At 36.1% G+C, this 24,688-nt stretch overlaps 1 protein-coding gene across 2 annotated transcripts in view; it reads right to left on the bottom strand.

The window, feature by feature from the left end:
* LOC149789052 (regulator of nonsense transcripts 2-like) overlaps nt 1-24,688 on the bottom strand; it is a 137,299-nt gene that overhangs the window by 22,296 nt on the left and 90,315 nt on the right. For both annotated transcript variants that reach the window (XM_089975239.1, XM_089975238.1), the window contains 7 exons: nt 22,064-22,203; nt 21,376-21,559; nt 12,366-12,461; nt 11,529-11,632; nt 9,816-9,950; nt 7,967-8,062; nt 5,028-5,106 (listed from right to left, as the gene is read on the bottom strand). In XM_089975239.1, the coding sequence (XP_089831365.1) occupies nt 5,028-5,106; nt 7,967-8,062; nt 9,816-9,950; nt 11,529-11,632; nt 12,366-12,461; nt 21,376-21,559; nt 22,064-22,203 (834 nt within the window). The remainder of the gene's footprint in view (nt 1-5,027; nt 5,107-7,966; nt 8,063-9,815; nt 9,951-11,528; nt 11,633-12,365; nt 12,462-21,375; nt 21,560-22,063; nt 22,204-24,688) is intronic.

Here is a 24,688-nt window from a genome sequence, read left to right on the forward strand (position 1 = left end):
CTAGGAGGCAACCATACAGAGGCGGTAAGAAACAAAGTTTCTCCGTCTTCAAGCCTCCTAACTCTAAAAACTGACATACCCTCTCCACCACTCACGGAAAGCCTACCTGTGGGCGGCCGCCTCCTGCAATTTCAGGACCACTGGACCACCTTTTCTCCTCAGAACGATTGGGTGATCCAGGTCATTTCGGAGGGACTTCGGATTTCATTTATCCAACCCCCTCCCCTGTCCTCCTCTCCCCTCTTCATGGACGTACCGTCCGATCGGGAGAAGGATACCTTTCTACAACAGGAGATATGGTCGCTCATAGAAAAACGGGCGGTGGAGATTGTGGAAAACCCGCAATCGCCAGGGTTTTATTACAGGCTGTTTCTTATCCAGAAGGCAAACGGCAAGTTGAGGCTGATCATCAACCTGAGTCGCCTCAACCAATACATTTTATCACCAAAATTCAAGATGGAAATAGTGAGATCAATCCATCTTTCCAACCGGCGGGACGAGTATGCCGTCAGTCTAGATATGACCGATGCAAATTTTCACGTCCCTATCCACCCCGCGTCATGGAAATTTCTCAGATTCGCTTACCGTGATGCGGTTTATCAGTTCCGGGTCCTACCCTTTGGCCTCAACATCAGCCCTTGGGCTTTTACCAAGGTTATGGATTGCGTCATCACCCTGTTCCGCTCGACTTCATCTACAGGGACGGCAGTGTACTTGGATGACATCCTCCAGAAACATATGGTAAGTTCTATTCTGCTCAATGGCAGAAATGATCTTTTAGCACTTTTAGATCATCTAGGCTTTCTCGTGAACTGGAAAAAGTTCGATCTCCGTCCATCTCAGCGTTTTGTCCATCTGGGTATAGAGTTTCTCACCGATCTGAATCTGGTACGGCTTCCTCGTGCTCGCGTAATCCAGATCGTCGAGTCCGTTTCCAACAGGACGTGGATTTCAGCGAGAGAATTCTTGCAACTCCTCGGATTATTCAATGCGGTGGCGGACTTGATCCCGCTTGGCCGTCTTTTTATGCGTCCCTTACAAATGACGTTACTGGCACAATGGCGCCCCTTTTCAAGTCCCCTCAATCAAATAATAATGACCATGCCCGAGATAAGATCATTCCTGAGTCAGTGGCACAATCCAGGTTGGCTGTCCACGGGGATTCCTCTGGAGATGCCCCAAGCGGAGATAACGGTATGTACCGACGCCAGTACCTACGGTTGGGGTGCCCACCTGTTGCCGGACTTCGCTACAGTCAGCGGCACGTGGGAGCCAGGGGAGAGGCCTCTCCACATCAACCTTTTAGAAATGAGGGCTGTCATCAATGCATTTCATTTCTGGAAGGATCAACTTTCAGGAAAAACTGTCCTCACTATGTCAGACAACTCTGTGGTGGTGACTTACCTCCTCAAACAAAGGGGCACCAAATCACCAGACCTGTGCATTCTGATCTGGCAGTTACAAATCAGACACATTCCCAGCAGACTCAATGTCTTGGCCGACACTCTATCCAGGAAAGGTCAAGTCATTCACACGGAATGGTCACTCCATCAGTCAGTCTTTCTTCGGATTTGCACACTTTGGGTGCGTCCGATGATCGATCTTTGTGTGACAAGGTGGAATCGCAAGTTGCCCACCTTTGTCTCTCCGGTTCCAGACCCAGAGGCTTGGGCTGTGGATGCTCTGTCAATCGTCTGGGAGGGGCTGTGGGCATTTGCCTACCCTCCCACGGTTTTGGTACCAAAAATAATCCAGAGGTTAAGGGGTCAGAACTGTCGGATGATTCTGATTGCCCCTCTCAGATGGAACAAGTCCTGGGTTACTGATCTACTCGATCTAGCGATAGATCTACCCAGGAAGATTCCAACCAGCCCAAATCTTCTCAAACAACCGCGGTCACGGGTGTTCCACCCCTGCCCGGACCGTCTTCTTCTTCACGCTTGGGTCTTGTCCGGGCAGCCTTGCGAGACAAACAATTTAAACCTTCAATTGTGGAGAGAATTTTAAGAGCAAGAAGGCCCTCCACTCTGAAGGCTTACAAGCGAAAGTGGCGTGTTTTCAGGGACTGGTGCCATATCAATAACATCGTCCCTTTGAGTGTCTCAATCCCTCAACTGGCCGACTTTTTTCTCTGGCTTTTCGAGGAGAAACAGTTGGCCCCAATTACTATCAAAGGCTACCGCTCCATGATATCAGACACATTTCACCATCATGGTAGATGTGATATTGGGCATAACAAAGATCTATCAGATCTTTTAGCCAATTTTGATTTCAATCGACCAAAATCCCTCACCCTGTTTCCAAAATGGAATCTGTCCTGGGTTTTAACATGGCTCAATTCAGACAAATTTGAACCTTTAGGCCACACTTCGTTAAAGCTACTATCATACAAAACATGTTTCTTGATAGCCTTAGCTTCAGCATGCAGGGTGAGTGAGTTACATGCCCTTTCCAGTGACCCAAACTTTCTTCAGTTCAGATCAGATGGTTCGGTGGTCCTCCTGACGCAGCCAGGCTTTGTAGCCAAAAATAGGTTACCATCCATTGGCAATCAAAGAATTGTCATTCGCTCGCTCTCTTCCATAGATGAATCAAGAGCAGCAGCCATGCAGGATCCTGTCTGTGCACTCAAGCACTATTTAAAATGCACAGAGGCATGTCGGGACACACGTAAGTGCCTCTTTCTTCCGGTCAAAGCTGGTAAACGGGATATCACCCCTCGAGCCCTTGCTTCATGGCTGAAGTGGGTTATACGCTCAGCGTACTCTGAGGTCTCACAAGATCAGAGTTGCCTCATGAAGATTACGGCTCATGAGATTAGAGCAATCTCAGTGAGCCTGGCATTCGAATGCAATGTTTCGATCCGAGATATAATAGAAGCTGTTGGCTGGCATGCAGAGTCAACCTTCTCCAGTTTTTATCTCAGAGATTTGGCTTCTCAGAGGCAAACCTTGAATCTGATAGGTCCGGTGTCGGCAGCCCAGATGACCACCAGACCCATTTAAAACAATCAGCACAGCCTATCAGCTTCGCTGGATTCGCCAGTGAAATTTCGTAGGTAAGAAGATTTCAATAACTATCTTCTTAACCGTATATAGGGGTCACATATCACGGGACCCTAGGATGTGTTGCTGATGAAATTAGGAGAACGGGTTATCGTTCAAATGGGGAATCCAGCCATCATTCCCTAGAAGGTACCCGGGGTGGAGGTAGGATGCTCAGCATTCCCTCCTCCTATTACTTATTCTCCTAACGTTAATGTGATCGGGGAACGTATTTGAAGGAGAAAGCAAATTTTTAGTAAATTATGTTTCTCCGAGAATACTTACACTGATCACATTACTTAAAAACCCTCCCAACCTCCCCACTATGCGAGCATCCTCATATAATATATATCGCTCAGCTTAAAAAACTAGCGACACCTGGCGGTGGCAAGGGGAGGTAAGGGGCAAGAGTTATTGCCCTTTGGTATATATAAGATAGACCAAAAAGACGAATTTTCGTCTTTTAGTAGGGCTGGATTCGAGAGGTAGCAGGCTTATATTCCTAACGTTAATGTGATCGGGTAAGTATTCTTGGAGAAACATAATTTACTAAAAATTTGCTTTCTTTGCCCGAGAAAATATTTAAAGAATTAGCCACCATTTGTTGAACATAAAGAAACTCACCATAAAAATTGGTAAACTGAACACTGTATATTGATGTTTTGTTGTTGAAAATGGCAGTTAGTGCCAGAAATTTTGAAGCAACATTGTGAAATTCACAAGTTGTAAGAAGAAAACAAATATCTTGTGAGAATTTACTGGGGGAAAATACCTTCTCAATAGACTGTAAATAACAATATATGACAAAGCTTGCAATCAATTAAAATGACAGTGAAATTTGTGTTTCAGTTTTATTTTTTAAATCAGTTTGAGTGTAACCATCATAAATGCAATCTGCCCTCTGGTATTAAAATGTGGAAAGTGTCAATCAACAGTCACTGTGATGCCAGTGAATACTTTAATGAGAACCTTATTAAGCTGTGTCTGTGTTTTGATCTCTGACTTGTGGAGGTAGACCTGCACTCTCTTATCACATTAGTCTTTTGTATCCAACCAACTAAAGGGGAAGTTAAAAGGCATGCAAATCCTACCTCCATAAGCACTAATGGTATGGGTGTATGTTAAATTAACTGAATTCAATGGACTATTTGAACACTGTTAAGTACATGTAACATAAATAAGTATCGAATATAAATCAGTGGTATATTGAAAATTCATTATCCAATGTGATAATGTTACCAATGACAGCAAAGGAACCAAGCAAAAGGCTTAGTTTCAAAGATGGGGAAGCAAGTTCCTAAGTTAATAGCAAACTTAAAATTCCACAACTGGTACTCCAAGGTTTGCTCAAGGACGAGTAGAAATCTCACTGTAATATGCAAAGAAATCACAGCATCATTAATTTAGTAATACAACAAAAAAAATTTTTAAAATGTGAATTTTGGTCTTGTTGTTTCTCTTAATAAATGTCACTCTTTTATTAAATAAAAATAAATCTTGTTTTATTCTAAATCTACAGTAATATGATAATGTATACAAATTTATCCACATATACAGGCAAAAAGCAGGGATGTAATACAAAATGTTTTCACTGTTACACATATGATGTGTGCTGAAACCACTTGGTGCAAAGTTTTAAAAGATCTTTCAGTGATTGGATATATAAAAAATAAATATATCCTAAAAGCAAAGCAAAGAAATAAATTAGAAAAACACTTATTGTCAACTATTCCCATTGTGAATAATGACACAATTATTCAAGCACTTAATTCCTCTTTTTGCAAGGTTAACATATATCTCTTCTAAAATTTTTTTAGCAGCCTCTAGGTAACTAGCACCCTTTCTTATGCTGTGGTCTCTCTTTTTCAATCCTGTTTTGTGCATGTTGCTGAGGGAGGATGACATACATCATATAAAACAATATCCTAGTTGAAGATTCCATTACATTTTTCAATACTGAAAACTAAGGTACAATTTACTAACCAAAAATTTTGTTTTTCTTCAGATGGATTGGCACTGCAATGTCTAACTGTGGCACCTTCAGAGATTCCTGGTTTCTTGCCTGAATAATAAATTTATGACAATTTAGTAATCCTGCAAAAATATTTAATTATAATTTTAATCAGCTGGCCATAGCCAGTAGGCTGAACTTGTCTTCAATGAGGACTAAATACTTACTGACGATAAATTCCAAATCTTAAGAGGACAGGAAAAAATAGTATTGAGGAAAGAAATTCAAGGTCTCTATGTTGATCCCACAATAAAATCACTTCAAACAAAATGAAACTTTTCCAGAACCTAAAATTGAGTTCCACAGTGTTTAACACTTACTATTATTTTGAAATTAAAGTTTAATTAACAGTGCATATTAAATCTTGACAAATAAAGCAAGATGGCATTTATTTCCTGTACTTTTTGAAGAAAAAGCAGGGATTAGGTGCTCTCCATCTGGACATGCATGTTTTCATGAGTGAATAATATTATGCAACTCCTCCTGTACTATTCAAAAGTTGTTAAGTTGTTAAAGTTTTGTTATACCCCTAGAGGGTGTTTTTGTTGTGCTGTATATAAACCTGCCAAAACAAACATGGATGTGTTTAGAAAAAGACACACAATTTCCAGTAAATCTCATGAAAGGACAAAGATGTGAAAAGAAAAAGACTGACTTTGATTAACACCACAATATAATCTAGCTGCCTGCAGCCTGTATAAACAGTCAAACAATGATGCTTAATGCTCAATGAAAACACCATAGGGCACTTTACACTATTAATTGTCACAAAGGCAATTAAATGTTAAAGGAAGTCAGAGATAAACAACCACCACTGAAGAATAACCAAACTTACCAATAATAGCCAATGATTTTCTGTCGCAAGTCTTTAAAGCAATTCTGTCTGAGAAATTCTGCATTGGTAAAGTATGTGAAGTGAAACAACCCGATTCATTTGAAGAAACAAAAGTTATTACTCTTCACTGCCTTAAATAAGAATATTTAAGCCATCTATATTAAAGATTATTCACTAGTGCATGATCAGTGGCACTTTTCTTTAAAGCTGGATTTTATACAATATATACAACATAAAACATGATTATTTTGGAAGGTGAAATAAGTGTGGAAATGTGATTCATTTTTCAAGTCAAAATGTTTAAACCCAGTTGTAACTCAGGGAAATATAAGTCATCTGAAAGTAAAACCCAGCAAAACAAAATTATTTCAGGACCTCTGGTTGCCAGTTTGACTTTGTGAGGCAAAGTTGCAAGGGGGCAGCATCTTAGTCTTTACACATACTGCAAACACATCAACACAAGCATTTGTCATCTACCTTCATGAAAAAATTGATCAGATATTCTTACTAGTGTGGCTATGCATGTTTGACACTATATCACAGCAATATAGATGCAGAAAGTTAATGTTTAATGCTGAGAAAAATTAAACAAAATCTTTGGGGAAATTAGAACAACATTCCCATACAAATGAGTACAAAGATGAACACTAACACCTGCAATGAGAGTAGTAACAAATATCAGACAAGGGTTTGAATGGGACTGCTGGGCCATGCTATTTAGGTTACATGTACAGATACCCTTTGGGACTATAAACTACACTTTTTAAATCTCAAAAACACTCCAACACAGACTGGAAGGTTGACAGGTATGATGCACCTGACTTTGGCACTCCCAAGTCTAATCATACCACCATGACTGTTTCTCAAAAGACACATTTTGGGTGGGTGGCTGGGGGTGGGAGGTGGTTTATTGTGGTTCCTGTATTTTCAGTCATGCTAATGACATAGTTTAACGCTTAGTTATGATATAAGTCAGACAGTTGTCTGGGCAGACATTTGACTGAGAATGTTCTAAATGACCACTGTCAATACCTTACATCACAAATGACTGGCACTTCTGCATATGAAGAAGAAAAAGAGGTTAAAGAGCTGCTAATGAGTATGTCCATATCTCACAAATATCAATGTAAGCAACTTTCATGCTGTGGATAATCAACATAACTTTGCAGTTCTATAAACACTAGTAGTAACAAAATATCATAAACCTGACTAACTTGGATACTACAGGTTTAGTCAAACTGGGGCTATCTATATCTTATGAAAATGTTTAAAACAATGCCCAATGGTCAAGGTACCTCACAATGAATGTAATAAAACATTAATCAATCCCATTAACATAGGTACCATTCAGCCAAGTAATTTTATAACTAGAGTCACACCTGTCAACCGTGGCTATTCAAGGTAGACATGTGACCTTTGCACACGGTTCACATTTCAAAATAAGCTTTTCAACAAATACCATGCACTAAATATTATCATTATTATTATTATTATATCAAGACTGTTTAATGTGCAATAACACAACTACTTTACACACCATCCAGCAAATGAACTGCTTCAATCCTCTACCCTAATCATGTTGTTGTTGTTGTTGTAGGGTTTAATGCCATTTTGCAGCACACGATAGGCTATACATGGCGGCCAGTATTAATGGTGGAGGAAGAATCCGGGAAAACCCCAGAAAGAACCACTGACCCATGAGAAGCTACTGGCAAGCTTTCTCACATACCCACATTGGCTGAATCCGAGACTCGAACCCACACAGAGGTGAGATGGCAGTAATCCGTAACTGACAGCGTTGTAGACCACTCGGCTACTCGGGGCCCCCTACCCTAATCATAAAAGCTGCCTTGTTTTTTAATCTGACATACAGACACCTTTGAGTCACAGTGACAATGTGATTGGAGTATAGTCAGTACAAGCAAGATAAGATATTTTTGCTAATTGATTCACATGATACTCCTTTATCAAAACAATGGCTTCCTCATCAGACAAATGTTTAGTCTGCAGAGAATGAGCAGACATATTTGAAATATTTGAAACTTGCTGTAGTATAATGTTGTTCCAAGAACTTACTTTAATTGTGTCTTCAATCATCTTGTCAAAGGATGTCATGAAGTCCTCATCTTCCTGGCACTTGACATGCTTTGGTCCACCAGTCAACACATTTACCTACAATTTAATAGATAATAATATGACGATATTGTCTCTTGAAAAATAAAAATAAAATAAAAACACACAGGTATAACGCAAGAGAAAACAAAGAGGCCATAAAAGAGACTGACGATCTGCTGGCAGAAAAGAAAAGCCAGGAATCCATGAATCTCTTATTCTTTATAAGATATGTTACATACAATTTTAAGTGAAATATCTGTGTGTGTGTGTGTCTGTCTCTCTCTCTCTCTCTCTCTCTCTCTCTCTCTCTATATATATATATATATATATATATAATGATCTTTAATCTCTCTCCATATATATATATATATCTGAGAAGGCTTTAGACCACAGAGCTACTCTGTGGTCTAAAGCGCTCTCTGTTACAGATATATATATATATATATATATATATATATATATATATATATATGGAGAGAGAGAGAGAGATTAAATTTCATTAAATTTCTCATTTTCATATATATAGAGAGAGAGAGAGAGTGGAGAGAGACAGCGAGAATTATGGATTTGGTTTATAAGATCTGTTTCACTTCAAAAGAAGTCCCCCAGTGTCAGTGCCCCATGTTGATACAACTTTGCAGCCATGAGGGTTAGCAATAACAAGATTTTCCCAATGACCAATGTGGTGGATGTACTGGTTGTTCAAGCAGCACCATTTTTAGGACTAACTAGGCATCATAAGTCTTCTGTTGAAATTTTTATATGAATATAATTTCCCATTAAGAAGGAGTAGTGACAAGATTTTCAAGATAGCCACTGTCTTAGTGGTACCATTTTTTTTTTGAACCAACTTGACCTTAAAAAAAATAGTATTGCAGCAAATAAACCAATTATCAATATGATTTTCTGTAACAATAATAAGGTTTCTTCAAGATGGCCACTGTGGCAGCCATACTGAATGTCTAAGCAGCACCATTTTCATTTAGGATCAATTAGATCATTACAATTGTATGGCAATCCTTTAAGTAGTTTAGGAGTAGCAGTAATAAACTTGTGCTAATTTACAAGAGATGACATATGCTTGTCTAATATTCAGCTATTGTTCATTAAGTTTGGAGAGAAAATCGTTCTTTTCCATTTTCACAAGTACAGATTTACATGTCTTCGGCAGTTGTGAGCACAGACTTATAATATATATATATATATATATCACCAATCTCCACGCTGCCCTTTGAGTATATTCATTTAGAAGTGTGTATAGGTTAAACACTAATCTAATCATCAACAATGACAATAATTTCATTTTAAAAGCAGCAAAATTGTTGTTTATGAGAGACTACAAAAAGGCTTAAGTATGCAAACTGAGCTAAACATTTTAAAATCAAGGGTAATTTTGTCTAAAATATTATCTTATTTGTAAGCATAGTGTTTGAGCAATCACAACAACTGAACTCTTCCTTAGTGGTCATATGTATGATTTAATAGTAGGAAAACAAAGCTATAATGTCACTCTTTTAGGTTACAGGAAGCATACATGTAAATTTAAACCATCTTTAATTTGTGAATAAAAAAAATAATATGCAATGTATATTTTAATCTTGTTAATCTAATGTCCTGCTTCTTTTTTAAACTATCTCTATGGCAATTTTATGAAAATAGTTTGAGGTCAGTCAAAATTTTCCATGTTAATCCAAATCTTAATCCAAACATTCTTCAGTGACAATAATTTGTGTCAGATTAACAACACTTAACTGTATGCAGGTGGCTGTCCTGCAATGGTGACCACTATATTAGTAATGGCTGTAATTACCTGATCCTCCAAATCTTCTTCTCCAGCAGAGCCTGTGTATTCATCATCTTCATCCATATCCTCTTCCTCCTCTGCTCTCTCCCATCCTTCTTCCCCTGCATCATTCTCTCCTTCACTGTGGACACCTTCCTCTTCCTGAACAGAACAACAAAGGGGGATTTGAAATAAAAAATGATGACAGAATTATTTATAGTAAACTTTTATCATTCTGATCCATTACAGTTAGAGCTGCATTACCTCCCGTAAGAACTTTCATCAGGTTGTTTTGAATAAGGACCTTGGGTAACCTGTTTTTGAATCACTGAGGATTTAAATTTAAATTTTGTGGTGAACTTTTAAAAGGGGACCATGCATTATTGAAATATTTTATGTGAATTCACTCTTCTTAGGGGAATATAAAATTTTGTAGATTTAGTGGTTTAGTGTCAGCTATGCATCAGTAATTTCAATATCAAAGGTAGAATGATGCAAATGATAAGATAAGAAAACAGGACCTTTATCCTCATCAGAGGTACAGCCACAGATCAAAATACTAAGAAAATGTCCCAAAAATTGAATTAGTAATGAAAATATCACAATAAGAAAATAAATGAATTAATGTCTTATGGGGATAATGTCCATGTCTTACAGGAATGTTTTAACAGCAGAATTTACTCCTGAAAAATCCTTCACTAATTCTATTCATAAATACAAACATATTTTGTACTTATAATGCAAAAACAGATATAAATCCATCATAGCTTCCAACATTTTACAACTCTTCAACTTATCATGGCTGGTTTTTAGGTTACTACATATACTCATTTAACTCATTAACCCCTGTTGCTGCGTTTATGCGTCATGAGGTGGTAGCCTACTGCCGAGTTCTGTCATGTATGATACACTAAAATGGGTGGTATTATCAAAAGGTTAACAGATGAAGCTCTACGGCAGATTCAAAATCCATCAGTTTTTTGCAAAAGATTAAATTTAATCCCTGGCAACATTGCTCAGTGATTCTGACATGCATGTACATGGGCATACTGATTCTTAATTGTGCTCAAGTCTTTTCTTACATTATTTTTAGGTTACATTTTTGGAGTTAAATTACGAACAATCATATTTGTTGTGCACATTTTTGATCGAATTATTATGGATTTACTGTTATGCCTACAATGCAATTGGTTGCTGAGTATGCATGCACTTAACTTTTCACGCTGTTCAGATGCCGATTTTCTGGAACATATATCTACCTAAATAGTTCATTTGCAAAATATAATATCACAATTTCAACTAATTCTCATTTAATATATATGAATTTAACTGTGTCACTGAAGCTCACAGTGTTGCATCCATCCCTAAAATCTATCTGTGGAGCCTTGAGGATACTCTTTAGCATCTTCTCCAATTAAATGACATGTCTCAATGTTACACAGTACAATTCATAGCATGATGGCACTCTGTGAACCCTGACTATCATCTTATAAAGGGTTTACCCATATAAGGGGTTTCTCCTATATATATATATGTATTCTTGAAATGTGATCTCTCTTGTTAACTTGTAAATAAACATGAACAAATAATGAATCCTATAGAAAAATAACATTTCAGATATGTTTAGTTCATCATTATGACTTTTGTATGCATATATCCTTATCCAAGTGTATTAAAATTGATACTTAGTTATATACATATTGAGTCAGAGAGACAGAGTATGTGTTTGTGTTACTTTACCTCATTCCTCTGGCTGCATTGGCTGGTTCCATAGTAGTCATCCTGACTAGTTTCATCCTCCTCCTCACCAATACGAGTTTGAGATAGGCTCTGGCTCAGGTCACCTACATAACATTAAAAGTATGATATATTTAAGAGAATGTTTTATTACATACATGAAGTCATTTTACTGGAAAATGTGATCATCATTACGTCTCTTACGTTCACAAAATAAAATAGTACGGACGGGCTTTAACATTTGAAATATACATCTATGAAATAGCTTTGTCATTTTCTTCTAAATACAAATACATAAATACATGTAAGTGATTCAATGACCCTAAATCAAAATGTACACATTCCTTTCACCCTTTTCCAATACCATAATATTTGTGTGCAATAACTCTACTTCCTGCAGGTTGGTGATGTGTAGTTTTAAAAAAAAATATTTTGACTTGGCCAGATTCTGACAATTCTTTTTAGATAAAGAGGTTAATATATATTATTCGCATTCACTACACAGTCCTGACTCAAAGACTAGACCAAATGCTTTAGCCAAAGGTTCAATATTTGTTGACAGCTGATCAAGTAGCACTAAAATTGTTTAACTGTTTATTATGCATGTAAAACATGACATTCTGAATTTGAAAAGGAAAAGGTACCAGAAATAACATTGAATACCGTACACATACTGTATCCTGTATAAGCATCCACCCTAATGCAGACAGATTGGTCCAGATGTTGATGTACAAATAGAGCAGCAGTTATGTTGTTCACTGTATTTATGATTTCAAGTAAAAGCATGGATCCAGGCCTGGAGATAATCCTTTACTGAATATTATACATGTATATACTTACTTAGTTCATCTGCCTCAGGTATTGCAGACAATCCATCCTCCATTTCTCCAGCACTAGTGTCTGCCTCCTCTGGATCTATTATTGGCAATACTGCAGCTGTGGGACAAGATGTGAAGTGAAAGGCATTGTTGTACACACAAAAATTCAGAAATGTCTTTGAGCTCAAAGTAACAAAGAAACCTAGTCACATTCTGTAAATTGATTAATATTAATAATTCTCACTTAAATTACAGGATTTTGTTTTATCTCCACACTAGGTGGACAAGAGTCATTCAGATGTGTCATACCACTCTGGTCCCCCACGTATGTAAGGAATCCTACTGAAAGTACCCTTTTGCCAAACATGCTTAATTTGTTTACTCCAATGCTGTATTATCATGGGTGCTTTATTATCATGGCAAACAAGATTTCATAAACAATTTTTAACATGCACAATCTACAATCTATCGGTTGTTTACATGTGCAAAGCTGTGACTATTAAGGATACAAATCTGTCAGAGCAAAATTTCCTAAAAAATGTAAACATTTAGTGTAATTCTATACTGAAAAACAAGGAACATCATTTTTGTAAGTGCATGTAGTTCCTCTGATCATCATATACAAAACTTTTGTCGAACTTGATCTTGTTTACGAAATATACTCATTGTATCATCTGATGCTTGATGATTATGGGTCATATACCGATGGTGATGCACAGGTCCTTATGAGGTTATACTTGGAATTTCATCCCATGGTAGCCAATATGGACCAAAATTGATAAAACGTGCTAATGATCCTATTTATCAAACATAAATAAGAAAACAAGAACAGTAAGACATTTTTTTAAATCAGTATATTTCAACAACAATAATAATGATCTTAATAATAAATTCTTTAATATATTTATACTTTTTTGCCTACATTGCATTTAAAAATCATATAAGTTACATATTTGAAAAAAAAACCACTAACCTTTTAATGCTGAGTGCCTAGCGAGGCAGCAAATAATTTTGTACTGTTGTTATTCATGGATTTCAATTTTATTACACTTTTGTGTTCAATTTAATAATTGGATCCTTTCAGTTTTGGGAAATATTCAACCAGTGCAAGTGTGAACATTTCTTCTTATAGGGAAGCAACAATTTATGTTTATTATAATATGTGTGTGCTACTGTATCCAAGTTAGGCGAATACCACAATAATATAGAGTTGTTCCCCCATGGTACATTAATCTATATCCTCTTCAAATTGCCATACTATAACAAAATGGTTAAGGGCTGTTCCATTAAAACATATATCCCCCCCCCCCCCCCGGGACGGCACTCCATAAAAACTTCTGTAGGAGGTTGTGTTTCAAAACTATTTTGATTCTGATGATGGAAAGTTGGTTAGGAAAATCACATCTGTTGTGCGTTGTGTTAACAAAATGAGAAATCGCTGGTGGGCTTGTCAGAAGAAAAAAACCGAATATATATTTAAAATCGCATCTATTCTAACCCCCTCCTAGCGGTCGAACGCGATTAAAACATTGGGTCAGAAAATGATGCCAGTACATGTGAGTGAATGTAATTTGTATGAATTCACATACTTTTAAAGCAGTGATATGTGTTCAGCAAATTATGTCAACATCGCGGATATAAAAAAATGTGCTTTGCACAGTATGCAATTTTTTATTAAACTTTTAAATTTAAAAGTGCATTTCGCGACATAATTCACGCTGCCACAGCTGTCTCTGAGCGCTTCATGCGACATCAAGATATCTGGATACTTCTTGTTCAACATGAATGGCTGTTAAACTAAATTGGATTGGTTCACTGGGCCCTGGAACAGGCATTTTATGGTAGTTTTTAGCCTTACTTTCATCATGAAGTTTTACAAATGCATGTTTCACATAAGGGCCACACAGGAAACCAAAATGGCTGAATCACAACACGGTTTGTCTTCAGACGACATTTTCAGTCTGCAAATACTGGCTGGTGATAGCTATGATGACAATGAATTTCATGTATATCTGTCTATTGGCCATTGGGAAAATGTCACTGGAAATACCAGTATATGATTTTGAGTCCAAAATTGATGTTGAGTGCGAGTCCGATGTACGTGTTGGATGGACAATATGTCGGTTATATTTATTCAAGATACCCATGTCTGAGCAAGCAGACTATGGGAATGTTGGACTTAAAACCCTAATACAGCATTATTGAAGAGAAAAATCTGGCATAAGAGGCAGCAAAGTACTGACTCAAGGAAGTGAATCTTTGGCAGAGTTCATGTTAGTGACAACTGACAGAGGTCTCGGAAACGCTTATAATCATGCGTATTTGGATGACAATTTATTTTTTATTTAGGTGGGCGGTAAAATTCAAAGACTTGCCAGTCCTGCTTCAGTTGCCTGCATGGTGGGAAAATGTGTTGATCAGTTAGCTGTGCTGATATTTACAATGACAGAATTTAGTGGCTGAAAGACCCCCCCCCCCCCCCGGTCGTCACCATTATAAGAGTACATCAAAAGAATGCTGCAATAGCTGAGCGGCAGGATCAAAGGCTTGTTTGGAAGGGACAGTAGCCAAGTGTAAGAAAGTGTGTGATGCCTAGCTTATTGCTTTGAATAAGACCTTCCTTGGATCGAAATAATTCAGACTCACTCTGATGGACAAACAACAGCTATGTCAGTGTTATAAAGAATGTAGAAATTAAACTCTATGGCAACCAATAGTTCTTATAATTTGCATAGTTTTCTGGGAGGGGACTGCAACTTTTGCTGGTGGGACTCATATTTTTACCAAAATGGGAGCCATGGACTCTTAGTTTTAAAATCCTAACGAGACCTCTGGTTCAAAACTTTTTTTTTTGGAACAGAGATATCCAAGAGAGAATACCCATGGGGCCATACCTGTGAGATGCTGAAAACTGCACAACCACTACATTTTTAAGCAATGTCATTAATGATGAAACGGATGAAAAAATACTTGATGTCATTCTGATATATGGATCCTTTACTACACTACTAATCTGTTCATCTTGATTTTTTTTTAACCATCTCCTTTAGTCTTACTGGCAACTTCTATTTTCTTGAAATCTAAATATTTGTAATGATGTGTTATTGTCAAAAGATAAAATGTGCTTAGTGTTGTAAAATCTAAAACTATTAATTAGCAAGTAGAAAGTGGGCAGAAATTATTGCCATATTACAGTGTTGTTAAAAACAACAGAATAGTTGTACAATATGTATTTTGCAAAGTTGTAGAACTAGCACTTGTATTGTCACCACATATTTTACCTAAATAATAATGTCATTATTTCTGTATATTCCTATCAGTATTTTCCCAATGGTAGTAATTTTCTGATCTGATTTTCATTTCTTGCACAATTTTTACACATCAAGAATTCTCACAGTATCATTAAAAAACAATGTAATCTGCACCAAATTGAGTTGTTTGAGAAGAAATGAATTTTTTTAACCCAAAAATCACTGAAGCTACGAGTTCTTGCATTAAAGTCTCACATTAAATAACATTTGAAGTAGCCACGATAGTAGTTTAGGATGCAACTGTCTAATCTCACCTTTGATATATCCAAATCTTGAATGTGATGGAGGAACAAAGCTCCAAAATAAACATATTAATTTTAGAACCTGTTCATTGACTGTGAATCAAGTATCCGAGTCCAACTGAATAGTTAGAAATTTTTTAATTCTTTTGACAACATCGTAATTCGCTGTCAAATATGGAGCAAGCCTATGGTCTTTCTGCCATCCAAACCAAGACCCCACCACAAACATGTGACCATGCCCAATGACATCACAGTAATAATCGCTATACAACTAGAGATGACAGAGTGAAACAGTAAGAAAGAGTGACAGATATTTAAGTTTTAGGGAGATATTTAACAATGGCTATTCCTCCCCCCACCACTTCCTCACTGGAGATCACACACATACAAAACTTAGAGTAAATCCTAAAATCCTGGCAGCATCCCAGCAGGGGAGATAACTTGACTATTCGATTTTATTTGTCTCTGGTTATCCCAGGGTATTTGTTATTTGAACATTATCTTACAGTGCGTCCAGTCAGCATGGTCGAAAAAGGCTTACAACCATTGAGAGTTGTTAAAGGACTCACATTACAACAGATGTGAAATAAACAGGAACCATACTATAAATCGGTGAAGATAAAATAGAGTATATATGGGTTTGACTGTCCCTGATTAGTTGATAATGAAAGTAAGATTTTAGTAAAAACAATTTTTTGAGAGCTTGTCTTGCTTGTAACTGACAAAAGTGAGGGACATTGTTTTATTAACATAATTTCCGCCCCTTTACAAACATGAGTTTGGACGACTCATTACTGAAATCAGCAGCCGACTCTTTGGTGCTGTATTGAAAGCACACATTTCAAATTTGTATAGATCCAGAAAACGATGCGGCTGTTATGGTTTTCTTTTCACAAAAGCTGTCATCATAGATGTGTCTATACTGATACATGATCATGAGCACTCAAAATTTTAAATTACTGAATTTTAATATCATGGTGTTTGCACAGGTTTACAGTGGGAACTGAATTAGTAGAGGGAGTCATGAACTCTTGAGTTTTGTGCAGAAATATGGAATCCAAGCAGAATACATCCAGAAATGTAGAGGTTTTCAATCTTGGATTTAGTCTCCCTGTTGCGTTTCACACTGACATGCATATTCACAGAACATTTGTATAGTAGTAGGAAAAGTAAGTGAGAAATTTAGATACATATCACAAACAGGATGTGGGGGTACAAGATCATAAGAACAGGTTGGAATGGAGAAGTATAATAAAAGCAATAATGAGTAGAAGTGTGCCTCTTTTATGTGTGCAACGTTATTTTCTTAGCTTCAGTAAGAAATTTCATCAAAAGGAAGACAATAAAGGGTGTACAGTTAACTAAACCAATATGAATTTTTAGCTACTTAAAAGCTGTATCAAATCGATTTTAACCTTCTGGTCTGCTTCTGTCCATTCTGGTGATATGTCCACAGAATCAATATGGTTGGAAAAATATTTAGGTAAATTTAAAAATTGAAAAATCTTTTGGCAGATTATGATTATACACTACTTCTGCCTGAGAGATATGAATAATTTTATTACTTGGTTTGCTGATTGTGGTCGTTGCTCAATTCAAATGAATGCATCATTGAAAAACACTGATGCATTCTCATACTTTGTTACAAATATTTATAACAGATGCATATCTCCAGATATTGGTGAATATAGCTTGAATAAGTTATAACAGTTCTAGTTGGAACAATGAACATTGTTAGAGAAAATTTAAGTGAGCTAAAATGTAAACTTTTTGGCAGTGTGTGATGTCGGATTCCTCAAGACTTCTCCATTTCATATGCTCACCATGAAAAATCTATTTGTACCGACTGATGACATTTAGGTAACTGTCAGAAAGGCATAATTAACAATATTCAAAGGTCTACAAAAATTACTTGAGTCAAAAGTTATAAACTCATACAGCTGTGGCAAAAATGATTGACTGGTACCTTTGCTGCTGTTGCCACAGTTGATTAGTTGGTTGATTTAGTTTGGTTTGATTTGTTTTTTTAAATATTTATTAACAATATATTAGGTGGAGGAAGGACCCCGAAATTGGTTGATCTGTGACACAAATTCACTCTGTGAGATGTGCAAGTGATGTAAAAGCAAGCACCTTTTACACTTGGGCTCATGGAGCCTCTGTTGATTTGACATTTATCTCCAACAGCCGAAGTCATTTAGACATGAGATTTCGGGTTTTGGTAGATCATTATGGCCTTTACACCATTTTCAGATGAAGAGAATCTATATATGGCAGCCAGTTTTCTTGCTGAAGAAAATCCAAGTCCTTTTGAGACACCAAACACCACTTATGTAGAACCACTGACCTTCCACAAGTAACTGGCAACATTCTTATTAGCACATTAGAGCCAAGTAATCACATGACAATCATCTTGTACCACTGCCATGGAAGCCCCTCAGATCTGTATCACAAGACAAGCATCTTAAACCACTCTGCCTTGAAAGCCCCTCAGGCCATAGGTATAAGTCTCATATGAAAGACTAGAAGTGGGAGACAGAACCTGTGACAACTGGATTGAAAGTGCAGAATGTTACTGCTAGGCCATCAGTGATGATGATGATGCTGTTGACAATACATTTAACTGCAATGGCATTGATTTTATGAGTACTCTGGGAAAAATGATTCCTTGACTTTCATCCATTTTTAAAAAATCTAACTTACGATATAAAAATGTTTGACTTGCTATATTTTTTTAATAACTTTATATTAGTCTTGCAACAAGGCATAAAAATAAGACATCGGTAACTGAAAAAGATGTTCTTACAAGAAATGATATAGTGTAAAAGTAGACAGAAATAATACAACATCACTTCCACAGGCATCAATGGGTTTTTTTCTCTGACAAATCATGTATTTTAAGTTTGCAATTTTTATTAAACTTTTAACTTTAAAAGTGCATTTCTGACAAATCATGTATTTTAAGTTTACCAAAATATTTATTGAAAAAAATAATAACAAGGAATCATAAAATCTGACCACACATTTAAAGCAATACAAGATTAACTATTTTTCTAATCAAAAACAGCATGCCTGAGAACAAAGAAAAATAGCAAGACAGTGATCACTTTCGAAAACACAGTTTAGTAAGGATACAAATTCATGATTCTGTATTAGAATAGAAATATTTATTATAAAATCTGTATTCATGGATGTTAAATTAGTAGGTATTAAGGGACTGATTAATGACATCTACAAATAATAAGCCACCATGAAAATTTGTGATTTCACAGTATCAGAGACATACTTGGCTGACAGATAAACAAACAAAAGGACAAAAGATTGATTATAATGAATGCATACAAATAAAAATATGCAGTAGATTATATGATCTATAAGAATTCAGTATATTACCTCCAGCCAGCTGTCATTTAAACCACTTCTGTCCCCAACCCAATATTAAAATCGCTTCTACCGCCCACCAACCCATAGCCAGAAATTATATTTAAAAAATATGCTTCTGTAGGGGGCAGTGTTTTTCGATTAAAACACATCTGACAGTGGATCATAATTTTTTAAAATTGCTTCTGTTGTGGGTTGGTTGAATTTGAAAGTGCCTTCCCCCCGGGGGGTATATGTTTTACTGGAACAGCCCTAATCAGTTTGTCGTCTGATAATGTCCAATGATGTTATGCAAGAGTGAGGTCACACGATTACTGTATTTGTCAAGGAGCGAGAGTTCCAAATCTATGGCGTTTGTGTGTGGTTGTGATTTCGATTTTTAACACAGCTTTAACAATTTTTCAGTCATATTGCTATGATGTCTGCAGTGTGGCAGTTTATAGCGATGTCTAGCTCTGGGGAATCATGCCGCAGACATCAAGCATAAAGTCCCACCCAGTCCCATTATCCTGACACCAGGCTGACCAATCCTAACACTAACCTCTTAATGCTGAGCACCTAGCCAGGCAGTTGATAGTACCATTTTTGTAAGTCTTTGGTATGACTTGGCCGGGGTTCAAACCCACAACCTCCTGCTTCCAAGGAGGACACTCTAACCACTAGGCCACAGGAGCGGTCATTAAGAAGTTAGTAATGAGAGGGTTTCAAAGTAGCATTAAATAACTGTTTGTACCATAAAAAACACAAATTTAAAGAAAAGTTTTTTTTATGTACCTCACAAGACTGTAAGGTACAAGTTTTGTTTTATCAACCTGGACTTTTATATTATAAAAATCTTGACTTATTTGCCAGTCCTTGACAATCTGTTGTTGTTGTTCTACGGTTTAACGCCATTTTTCAGCACATGATAGGCTATACATGGCGGCCAGTATAACTGGTGGAGGAAGAACCTTGGAAAACCCAGGGAAGAACCACAGACCCACGAGAAGCTACCGGCAGGCTTTCCCATGTACCCATGTTAGCCAAGCCTTGGACTCAAACCCACGCAGACAGAGGTGAAATGGCAGTGATCCGAAACGGTGAGCACTTTAGACCACTCAGGGCCCCCTGACAATTTGCAAGAAATTCCCAAACCCCTTGTGTGTTAGGATGTATATTGTAACCTATTTATGAGCCCTGTAGTGTCAATGTCATCTAAGAGATGCAAAAGTGAGTGGTATTACAAAAAGAAAATAGATGTAGCTCCACAATAATACCAAATAATCTGGACTTTCTATTCATATTACAAAATGCAGAGGGAAAAAAAATACTTTTTGAGACCCAATATTTTTACACCAAAATTTCGCCCATTGTCGAAATCTGATTTTGTGTCTGGATTTTATACTTTTTTTGCATCAAATCTATGGCAAACAGGTCTGAATTGCACAAAGGTGAACCTCTGCAAAAAGTAGGATAAGTTGGGGATTTGGAGTAAAAAGTGGCCAGGACCCAAAAGTTATGGGTCCAATAAGCAACAAAAATAAAATGTTTCCTACCTGCATTTCAGGCAAAAATGACATAAAATTCCAATGGTTAATGAGTTAAGGAACCATAACTTTATTATTACAAGCTTCCTAATCTGCTAGACAGTTTTTATCAAAAGGTTTCTCTATTTATATATGCTTTATTTGTTCTGGTTGCCAGTGAAGTTTACAGTGGTATTACAAAACACTCTTGCTAAAAATAAAAAATACAAGTTCATATACTTTTTAACTGAATGAATAAATATACTACCAAATTTTCTACTGTTAAGGCTATTAGAATGTCCTCATGGCTTATACAAATTTTCCTTTAATCATCAATTTCAGTTTCATAAACTTTCTGTCATCGAAAGAGTCAGAGTATTCTGCATTTCACTGAATCAGACTTTTCAAACCTATACAAACAATTTATACACCTGTACCTTATGTTGGGTGTAAAAATTGTTTTCCAAATCCGAACCTAAAATTCATTCATTAATTATTTTAATAATCAGTAGTATATAACGGCAATTAGAATTTTCCAGTATTTAAAGCTCAATGTTTTCTATTTATACACCTCAATTTAAATTAATGTGTACCTAGTTTTGGTTTAAACTCATTCTCCAGGTCCTCCACCATCTTCTGTGCTTCTTCAAAACTTTGGTACAACTTTAGTTTAGGTCGTATCATCTCTAGGGTATCTTGCAGCAGATTCTCAATATCCACTGGGAAGGGGCACAACTCTGTGAAGACAGGACTTTTGTGCTTGAACCAGTAGTACCTCTAGAAAAATAAACAAAATTCATCAAATGAATGTGATGCTGAAAAATATCTTAAATTAACTTAAAATTTCTCTGATAATAAAACTTTCAAAAAATTCAAAGAAAGAAATCACCTTTTCTGCAATTTATCCATTTCTGGTACAATCAGGTTTAAGTGAATTAATTTTTCAATAATATCACAATGACCTGCTTTTCACGAAAGATTATACTATTGATAATGTATTTCATCTGCATGTAACGTTCACTTATAAATACTATATAAATGACTTGGAGATGCTAATAAACTTTAACTACTTGACTGATGCAGCATCAAAATAATTGTGTTTAAGAGACTGTTCCATGGGTGGATGATTTTACTGAAGCAGTAAGTAAACACAATGAGGTTAAAGTATTCCTTGATGTTTTATGTAAAATTATGTTTATACAGAATATATTACACTAGTCCCTAGTGGTTTCTTATAAATTAGTTTTAATATATGCTAGTATAGTTCATTTCCCTAATTACCTGAAAGTAGATGAGGAAACAGTCTAATTTTTTCTTGCTGGATCCCTTGTCAAAGTATTGGCCACAGGTTTCCAACAGCATACACACAAGGCGGATTCTGAACAAGTGCTCAGGTGAGTCCAAAGGTGATATCTGCATTTCTTTGGAGAAAAAAATTCAATTTCTTTTGAAGCTCAGTTTTTCTGTGGTACAAGAGGTAAAGAATTATGGGTATTACAAAGTACATTATTAAACTTACAAGAGACATATATTTGTCAATATAACAGATCTACCACCACCAACACCAAGATGCAACTAAAACACGAAGTTTTAAGATAAATACAGTATGGACAACTTTAAGATTGGTTAGAAAATAGAGGAAATCAAACTTCTGGATCTTTGTGGTGGTGTTGTTGTTGTTGTTGTAGGTTTAACACCATTTTGTTCAGCACACGATAGGCTATACATGGCAGCCGGTATTAATGGTGGAGGAAGAACCCTGAAAATAACCGGAAAGAGCCACTGACCCTCGAGAAGCTACTGGCAAGCTTTCTCACATACCCACACTGGCTGAATCCAAGACTCAAACCCACGCAGACAGAGGTGAGATGGCAGTGATCCGTAATGGAGAGTGCTTTAGACCACTCGGCCACTCGGGGCCCCTCTTTGTGGTGTAAAACTTCAAACCAAATTTCATTTCAATGCATAGTCCTCAAACTAAATGGCAACAAAATTCTGATGCAAAGAAAGGTGATGGCCTGTGTCAAACAGGGGCCATAACTCCATTAAAGTAAGTTAGAAACTGGTGAAAATCAAAATGTAACCTAGGTCTTCTTAATGTTAATTGGTTTCAGTCCAGAAAAATCCTTCAAACGTTTTGACTGGAAATAAAGCTGCAATCAGAGGTAAAGTTCTTAGTCAAACAGGAGCTTAACTCCACTGAATTCAGAACCAAATGGTACAAACTGAACTGGGCTCAATGCAAAGTTGTATATATAATCTTGTTTGAATCCACAGTCATAGGTGGTGAAAGAATACAAACAAAAAAAATATACACCTGAGGAATCTCAATCTGACAAAACATATCTTAAAAAAATGTTATCATAGGCTGTACAACTGCAACATTATGTCTGCTGTTTGCCTTCACGGTATGAACTCCATGAATGATCTGTATTAAGGGTTCCACAAAATACTTTGTATTGCATGCAATCACTGTTATGATAAATGTCACATAACTTTCAACATCTTTAGAACAGTACTGTGCTTTCAATAAAAATCCACTTAACAATTTTAAAGACATGGCCAATTAATTTCAAACATACTTATCAATAATCTGGATACAAAAGTTACCATGATGGATATAGCTGTGATGACATTAAATTTGCACCTGTTTTATTGCCAATACTTTGGAATACCAATTTACTGTTACCGTAAAGTACATTTCAGAAATGTAACAACTTTTAGACAGAAAAAATGATGAGGATGAATCAGATTATAGAGATACAAAAGAGAAGTTTATTAGGTTGCCAGATTTGTGCAACCTACTCTGAAAACTTGTTGCTTTTCGTAACAGCAAGATGACATTGACACATTATGTAAAAAGCAAATTTGATCAAATTACCCCAAAATAATAATGTTTACTTTTTTCCACATGAAATCAAATTACATCCAAACAAAATCAAAACTTTCTAACAACGATCAAACCTTTTGAGTCACCTTCTACGATTTATTATCTTGTCACATAGCCAGAATGGATTAAACAATGTCAAAGATACAATTACTGCTTGCATAGGTAAAAAGCTTATAAATATAGCAACATGAAATAGATCTGGAAAATCATCAATTGTCAAAAAGAATCTGAAAAATGATCTCTTTCAAAACTGCTTAAAATGCTAAACTTTGGAGGCAAAAAAAGCAATTTTTAAAACACATTTTACATTTCACAGGCCCAATATTGCTCACCTGTGGTATATAACTTGACAAATGATCATTTTACAATGCAAGCTTATGCAGTATTTTAAGATCACTTATACAAGCACACAAACTTTATATAATGTTGATGTTACCCATTTTACAATAGTCTGATAAAAAGTCTATGCAAACATAAAGTACAATAATAATGCACCATGACTTTCTGAAGTCATCAATGATCTTTAAAACTTAAGTTTACGGGTGAAGCTTTAATTTGTGGTCAACAGAGTCTAATATTTTCACAAAAGCTAAATAAGTTAAATCATAGTTCACAGGTTTTGTTTTCTTTTCAGGCTATGATTTCTGTTCTCATGGTAATTACAAATTTGGAAGTGTTGCAAAAGAAAAGTAAACTAGGGTAATTTTTTAAAATATTTTTATAAAAAGCTAGAAATATAAAATATAAATTCCAAATAATTTGCAAGTAATGCACTGGATATATGAAATTCCAGAAGATATTGCACAATATGAGCAATAAAATCAATGAAAAATATTTCAGGCATTTAAACATGGCAATATAGTAAACTGTCAACCTATGTTTCACCAAACACATTAAAACTTAATTCCAAATATTTATGAATTTCAACTGTGGCAAGATTTTAGAAATAATTCTCTGAAAATAATTTTACAATATTAGACAAGGTTTAAAATGAAATATGTTTTCCTGGAGAAAAA

This window comes from Sinohyriopsis cumingii, chromosome 11 (genome assembly GCF_028554795.1).
Source record: "Sinohyriopsis cumingii isolate HCF-2022 chromosome 11, ASM2855479v2, whole genome shotgun sequence".
NCBI lineage: Eukaryota > Metazoa > Mollusca > Bivalvia > Unionida > Unionidae > Sinohyriopsis > Sinohyriopsis cumingii.